General features: G+C 39.5%; 1 protein-coding gene across 1 annotated transcript; it reads right to left on the minus strand.

The window, feature by feature from the left end:
- Positions 1-255: 255 nt before the first annotated feature.
- LOC129558119 (olfactory receptor 7C2-like) lies at positions 256-1,215 on the minus strand. Its single transcript, XM_088839323.1, has one exon. It carries the CDS (start codon positions 1,213-1,215, stop codon positions 256-258), a length of 960 nt encoding a protein of 319 aa, XP_088695449.1.
- Between the last annotated feature and the right edge of the window lie 6,817 nt (positions 1,216-8,032).

The raw sequence follows: 8,032 nt of genomic DNA on the forward strand, positions 1-8,032 counted from the left end.
TTATTTTTTAAGAAATTTAAATCATCAAGTGTTACATCAAGTGTAACAGAAAATATCAGGTTCAATTCATATGAAGTTAAAATTCATAGGGTTACAAATTGAAAAAGGGAACCAAAGATATAGCATAAAGGAAAATAGAGAAGGCTGTGAAGACCCAAGGAAAGTTTTTCTTTAAAACATGAGTATTAGGAAAGATAAAAACATTAAGCGAAGGAAGCCAGGATGTCTGGTCATCAGTATTATGTGCCCAGTTACTTAGAGTCCTCTGAAGACCCTGTGAATGAGAGATGGTGCCCTGCTAATGAGCCGCACAAGGGCCCCCTTCATGTCCCTGTTCCTCAGACTGTAGATGAAGGGGTTCAGCATGGGGGTGACCATGGTGTACATCACTGAGGCCACCAGACTTGTCCTAGAGGATGAAGTGACTGCAGAACTGAGGTAGACCCCTAGGCCTGTGCCATAGAACAAGGAAACCACTGAGAAGTGAGACCCACAGGTGGTAAAAGCCTTGTATTTGCTCTTGACTGATGAAATTCTCAGGATGGAGGAGAAAATCTGATAGTAAGAAAAGAGGATCCCAGAGAGAGGAAAAACACATAGGATAATAGTCACAAAATACACCACTGTGTTACTGATGAGGGTGTCAGAACAGGTGAGTTTCAGGACTTCAGGAAGATCACAGAAAAAGTGTGGGATCTTCAAGCTTCTGCAGAAGGACAGCCTCAAGATAGTCAATGTCTCAGGCAGGGAGCCTGTGACACTGAGGCACCAGGACCCAAGAGCCAGCAGCCCACAGAGGCGGGGGTTCATGGTGACCATGTAGTGCAGGGGGTGACAGATGGCCACGAAGCGGTCATAGGCCATCACACTCAGGATTAAATTGTCCAGGCATCCAAACACAATGAAAAAAAATACTTGGCTGAGGCAGCCTGCATAGGTGATAACTTGACTCTGTTTCTGGATGTTCCACAGCATCTTTGGGATGGTGGTGGAGGTGAAGCAGATGTCAGCAAAGGACAGGTTGGAGAGGAAGAAGTACATGGGGGTGTGGAGGTGGGAGTCTGAGATGACGGCCAGGATGATGGCCAGATTCCCGGTGAACGTGACCAGGTACATGGACAGAAATAGACCAAAGAGGAGAGGCTGAAGGTCTGGGTCCTCTGTGAATCCCAGGAGGAGAAAGTTTCTGACTCTTGTTTGGTTTCCTCTTTCCATGAATCTGCTGGGCTAGCCAACAAGGAGGAAAAAAGCAATACAAAATTTACCCCAAATAAACATTCCCCAGAAAGACAGAAATATCAAACCCAGGGAGATGATGAAGTCATTCATTTTGGCTAAGGATTGACTTCATTTGATGACAAACTGTGGTTACTGTTGATACCTACAAAAATTGTCTTTGAGTTCAGCACTTTTCAAATTGTGATTGTCTCTGACCAGCAACATCAGCACCTCCTAGAAATATTAGAAATTCACATTTTTAGGCTCATCTGACCTGCGTGTACACTCAGTCACGTGTTTGACTCTTTGCGACCCCATGGACTGTAGCCTGCTAGGCTCCTCTGTCCATGGGATTCTCCAGGCAGGAATACTGGAGTGGGTTACCATTTCCTTCTCCAGGTGATCTTCCAGACCTAGCGATCCAAGCCGCATTTTGTGTCTCCTGCATTGGCAGGTTGATTATCACTGAGCCACCTGGGAAACCCATAAAAACATACCTTCAAAAATGTCCTTGTATTCTTTTGTGCAGTATGAATACTTACAATCTATCCTTCTATCGTATTTTAAAGAATGCGATACCATATTATCACCTTTATTTACTATGTTGTATCCCTGGAGAAGGAAATGGCAATCCACTACAGTATTTCTGCCTAGAAAATTCTATGGGCAGAGGAACCTGGCAGGCTAGTCCATGGGGTTGCAAGAATTGGACACGACCTAGGAAGTAAACCACCACCACCAGCACGTTATATGCCAGATCTCCAGAGTTTATTCATTTTGCATAACGAAAACTTTATACACTGAGTAAGCATTTCCTGTTTCTCTTGCCTTCTAGCCACTGAGAATCAATATTCTATTTCCTGCTTCTATGAAATGATTATTCTAGATGCCTCATGTGAGTGGAATCATGCATCATACAGTATTTGTTCTTTTCTGTATGGCTTATTTCATTTGTTATAATGTCCTCCAGATTCATCCAAAGTGTTGCGAGCAGCAGGATTTCTACATGGTATTTTAATGTGTTTTAGGTTTAATGTCATTAATAATGACATTTAGTCCTTGCCATTGTATCTCTGACATTGCCTTTATATTAGGAAAGATTTAGATTTTGTTTTTTGTATTTATAAGCTGTTATGGGCATTTTCTAGATTTCCTTATTAATTTCAAGATTTTCTTTATTATTTATATACTTTCTCCAAATAATATTATTTTACAACGTCTGTTTGTTTTTAGGTCTAATTGCTATGAAACTCCACAACACTGTTCAAATTTATGTTGAGTTGGAATTCTTACTATTCTTCTTTTCTTTCAGGGAAATGATTCTAGAGTTTTTATTTAATATATTTATCATAATTTAGGATATATCTATATGTATTTTTATCATCTGAACTTTCATTTTTATTCTTCGATCTCTTAGAGGGCCTTTTAGAGTTATCAATAAGTATTTCACAATTGATTAATAATTTAGAAAAAATAATGTTAAATCTTGTATCCATATTTCCTAATGAATTTCAAATGTTACGTGTGGAGCAAGGGACCATATAGACTATCAGAAGAAAATAAATAAAATACATAGATAATACAATTTATATATGAATATATGTAATAAAAAGTAGATGTTCTCTCTGAATAAAAAGTCTTTGATAGAAATAAGGGGAGAAAACGTCAATAATTGGACCATAAATTGAAAAATTATTAATGAGACATTGTGCCATGCAGAAAGTTGGAATGCAAAAGATAATGCATTTGACTAATAAAAATTAGTATCTTTAACCTATAAAGCCTTAATTATAAATCAGAGAAACATTAATGCATTAGCTTGGAAAAAGGCATAAGATATTAAATATTTATAAGAAGTGTAAAAAGGTTAATAAAGGTTTGAGAATTTTTTTAATAGCATTAATCCATGAGTGTTAAAGTAAAATAAGATACACTTTTCACTGAGGTAATTAAGAAACCATTGGGAAAAATAAAGACTCAGAATACAAAACTTCATCAAGTGGAAAGAGAAATAGCACTTCATATACTTCTTTGAGATGATAATTGATCTGTTTTTCTGGACTGGAGAACTTAAATCCGCATACAGATCTTTTATGTTTCCTTGCACTTATCCAAGGAAAATTATCTACAAGAAATACCAAAATGTGGATGAGAATCACCTTGGAGTGATAAAATGAATCTTGATTTATACATTCATTTTCTTCTATTATATATTTCAAAAATCCTCAAGAAATAAACGCGTGAAGATTTGGAAGATGTTGTTAATGGAAGTTACACATGACAAACCTAAGTAAAGCAGAAAATTAAGATAGAAGCATAGTTAATGAATTAAAAAGCAGAAAATTTCTAGAACTGAGCTAATTCTTTGGCAAAAACAAACATATGGGCAAAATTAGTTTGATGAATGGAATAAAAAGAAAGAGAACAGAAATGCTTAAAATTAGGAATGAGAAAAGTAAACATAGATTCAAGGAGATGCTCAACTTTGCAAGAAAATATTAATTAAAACGATGCTAAAAATCAGAAAATCTCTAAGAAATTAATTTCTTTCTGGGAAGATATGTGTCCAAAGTTGATTCAGAATGGAGGATAACAGATCAATAATTAAGGAGGAATTAAGCAAACAACAAGATTTACTTCCAAAAATGTCTTTGTGGGACCTCAAAGCAGAAACAATAGAATAATTCCCCTTTAAATATTAAAGAAGAAAAGAAAGTTTATCATCACTATTATCAATTCCAAGGAAGTTCTAGCCAATGCAATACAAAGAGAAAAAGATACAAAAGATGTTAAGTATCAAAAAAGCAATTATTGTTTGAAGATGATAGATTGGCTGAAGATTAAAAAAAATTGCAATGGAAAACTTCTTTTTAAATGTATTTTTTATTGGAGGAGGAAACCTCTTTGGACTGAAAATGATTTTAGTAAGGCAACTGAGGCGAAGAGTTGACTCATTGGAAAAGACTGATGCTGGGAGGGATTGAGGGCAGGAGGAAAAGGGGATGAAAGAGAATGAGATGGCTGGATGGTATCACCGACTGGATAGACATGAGTTTGAGTGAACTCCGGGAGTTGGTGATGGATAGGGATGCCTTCCGTGCTGTGATTCATGGGGTCACAAAGAGTTGGACATGACTGAGCGACTGAACTGAATTGAACTGAACTGAAGGCAACTGATACCAAAAAAAAAAAAAGGTAAAAACCAATAGTCACCTTAAAGTAACATTCAGTGGCATTCAAATGTTTTGCAACCATTGCTTCTATCTAGTTTCAAAACGTTTTCATCACTATGGGAGTTCTCTGTACTATCTTTGGAACTTTTCATTAAAATTTCTCTAAAACTATTCAAAAATTAAAATTAACATAAAAAGTGGGTGCAAAAGAAAAAAAAAAGCCAAGCATTTTACATATATGCAGTTAAGTCTCTCAGAAAATAGATCACAATCATTTCACATATTAACAAAAATGTAAGCCTCTTAGAATAGGGGCTGGAAAGTTGCAAATACACAATAAATGAAAGTGATACATTTACTAAATAAGTCAAATTACTTGAGGACATCCACGTGTCAAGCATTTGTGCTAAGTTTTATATGCCTTAGCTCATTTTATCATGATCATTGTTTTGATTTAACAAATGACTATATGTGAGCAGTAATACAATAATAATGATTAACATGTATAGATGCTCACAGGGTGATGGAAGTAATTAAAAAACTTCTCGTGCATTATCTCCTTTAATTTAATTTTCATATTAACCTTACAAAATGGACACTATTATTATCCTCATTTCACAGATGGGGAAACTGAGACAGAGAAACAGTCAGTAAGCTGTTTGAATCACAAAGCTGTTTGAATGGGCTTGTAAGGTGCAGTGGTAAAGAGTCTGCCTGCCAATGCAGCAGATGCAAGAGACCTGGGTTCAATCCCTGGCGGTTGGGAAGATCTCCTGTAGTAAGAAAAGACAACCTGCTCCAGTAGTCTTGCCTGGAAAATTCTATGGACAGAGGAGCCTGGTGGTTTACAGTCCACGTGGTGGCAAAGAGTTGGACCCAAGTAAGCACAAGGGAGATCCAGTTCAGTCTGTCCTGGGATGGTATCCGAGAGCCCTGTGAGGGCAGGGACCATGTCTGTCTGTTCATCACTGTGTATCAGGGTCATAGGGTCCAGTGGGCACAGACTTCAGCTGCAAAAACAAGTGAGTGAAGTTACTGGGTCAGAAAAAAGTAACAGTTGGCACTGGAAGCAGCAGGGAATGGTTGGGGCCGGCCAGCTGCAGGCTGCTGTGGGCAGCTCATCTCCTCTGCCTGGCAGCATTCTGTTTTTTCTAGAAAAGTCAGAGACCTGCATTTTGTCCTCCTTATGGCTAATGGAAAGTTTTTCAAATACTGTGCCAGAAAGCACCGCAAATCCTTGAGCTCTCTATCCAGCTCACAGATCACCTCTATTTATGCTTAGTGTTAGGGATGTGTCAGACATTAATAGTGATAGAAATGCCCAGACACACCCTGAGTGCCAGGCATTGTTCTCGACACTTACCATGTATTAGCTCATTTAATCCTCACAACAACCTTGGGACAAAGGTATTGTTACTCCCCTTCGTTTTCACTATGTGGCAGTAAACTGTCAAGATGTAAGATGTTAGGTCCACACAGCAAGTCATGAAGCCTGGATCTAGTTTTTTGATTTTTTTTTTTGTTTGTATTTGTGTGTGTGCGTTTAGTTTTCTGTTTTGTCTTGTTTTTTGGCTGCACTGCGTGCCTTGTGGGACCTCAGTTCCCAGATCAGGGATTGAACCCAGGTCACAGCAGAGAAAACACCAAATCCTAATCATTAGACTACCAGAGAACTCTCACCAGGATCCAGGTTTAAGGCAGTCTGGCTCCAGAGTCTGTGCTTGTAACCTTTGTGTTCTAGTCCCTGAAAAACAAAGGCATTAACATGCATAGGCAGACTAAGTGGGCTTCCCTGGTGGCTCAGAGGTTAAAGCGTCTGCCTCCAATGAGGGAGACCCGGGTTCGATCACTGGGTCGGGAAGATCCCCTGGAGAAGGAAACGGTAACCCACTCCAGTATTCTTACCTGGAGAATCCCATTGACGGAGAAGCCCGGTAGGCTACAGTCCACGGGGTCGCAAAGAGTCGGACACGACTGAGCGACGGAACGGAACGGAAGCACACATGCACGTAAGTACGTGCTAACTAGGAAGAACCCCAGAGAATGCTTCTTGTTTCAGTGAGTGAATAAATCAGTAAGATATGATAGATAAAAGGAAACAGGAGAATCTGATGGAGAAAGAAGCACTTGACTCCTAAAAAACAACTAAGATGGTTGCATAAGAAACCTGGAGAGATGCTGGGGGGTGAAACAAGGTCAGTTTCTGTTAGGAAGGTGAGAGATTCTAAAAAATGGTCTCAGAAGAGAGAGGAAGGAACCCGAGTGGAAGAGAGATTTTGAGAGACTCGGGACTTGAACTGTGTAGACTTACCATTGTGCCACCTTATCCTCATTTGTGCCACCCAAGTTAATACTTGGAGAATTCTGCCTGCCTCCATACCTGTTTCCCACAGCACACACTCTAGTGTCCTCAGTGAGCCTCTAGTTCCCTGGATCCTTTCATTCCTCGGTGAGGGATCCTCAACTCAGCTCCAGTGAAGTGCAGGGAGGTGACATCAGGCATCCGTTCTCTGAAAGGGCACCCCTGAACTTCCTCCTTCCTGGGACTGTGGAGCTGTAGTGAGAGGAGAAAGGGGCGTATTTACTGTTCCTGTGGCTTCCGAGGTTGAATCCTCCCAAGTGCTCATTACGTTAATTGTTCCATTGCTACTCTGCTCTCTGAGCAATTTGGTTCCCACTAGTGAGGAAGCCAAACCAGAAAGGGGCTTCTGCTAGTTTTGTTCCCTTGGGAACATCTTGGATGTAAGAGATGCTTAACCCTCCCCATGCACCTTAGTCACAGAGCTCTTTCTCCAGGATCTGATCTCCATTGTCTTTTCCCACAAGCACTTCTTCAACATTTGAGATGGAATTTCTTTGTCTATCAAGGGCATGATGGCACATTTTTTCAAGACCGTGTGAATGTCAAACATCTTAACTTTGAATTATGATCAAGGTTATGGGTCACACCTGACTACCAACAAAACCAGGCCAATGACTTTGCCACAACTTCTGCTCTTATTGTTGAAGGTGCATTCTGGAGAAGGTTCCAGGAATACAACAAGAGACAGTGTGAGAAGGGGATTGACTGGCTGTTCAGGCAAACTCCATGGGAATATATGGCTTTTCAGAATCAAAACTTGACTTCAGGGTCAAGTTCATTGGATGGTCCTCAACATTTTAGTCCAGAGAGAATGTGTTCTCTTAAATAATTCACAAGAGAGTGACTTTGTTTTCTATGTATCTCTCTTTTTTAAAAAAAAAAATTTATTTTTTTAATTGAAGGATAATTGCTTTATAGAATTCTGTTGTTTTCTGTCAAACATCGACATGAATCAGCCATAGGTATACGTATCTCTTATAAGTGAAATCTAAAAAATAAAGCAAACTAGTGAGTATAACCAAAAAGAAACAGATTCACAGATATAGAATTTTTTTTCTTCTTTTTTTGACTGCACTGCTCAGCACATAGAACTTCCCTAACCATGGATTGAACCCATGCCCTCTCCACTGAAAGTGCAGAGTCTTAACCACTGGATCACCAGGGAAGGCCAGACTCTAAGACACAGGGAACAAACCAGTGGCCAACAGTGGGAAGAGGGAAGGGAGAGGGGCAAGACAGGGGCAAGGGCTTAAGAGGTACAAACTACCATGCGTAAGCT

Source organism: Moschus berezovskii, chromosome 8 (assembly GCF_049115385.1).
Source record: "Moschus berezovskii isolate FMDL1 chromosome 8, NW_MosBer_1.0, whole genome shotgun sequence".
Lineage (NCBI taxonomy): Eukaryota > Metazoa > Chordata > Mammalia > Artiodactyla > Moschidae > Moschus > Moschus berezovskii.

Excerpts from the sequence above, each read along its gene's own strand:
- LOC129558119 (XM_088839323.1), bottom strand. The coding sequence starts at position 1,215 with ATGGAAAGAGGAAACCAAACAAGAGTCAGAAACTTTCTCCTCCTGGGA.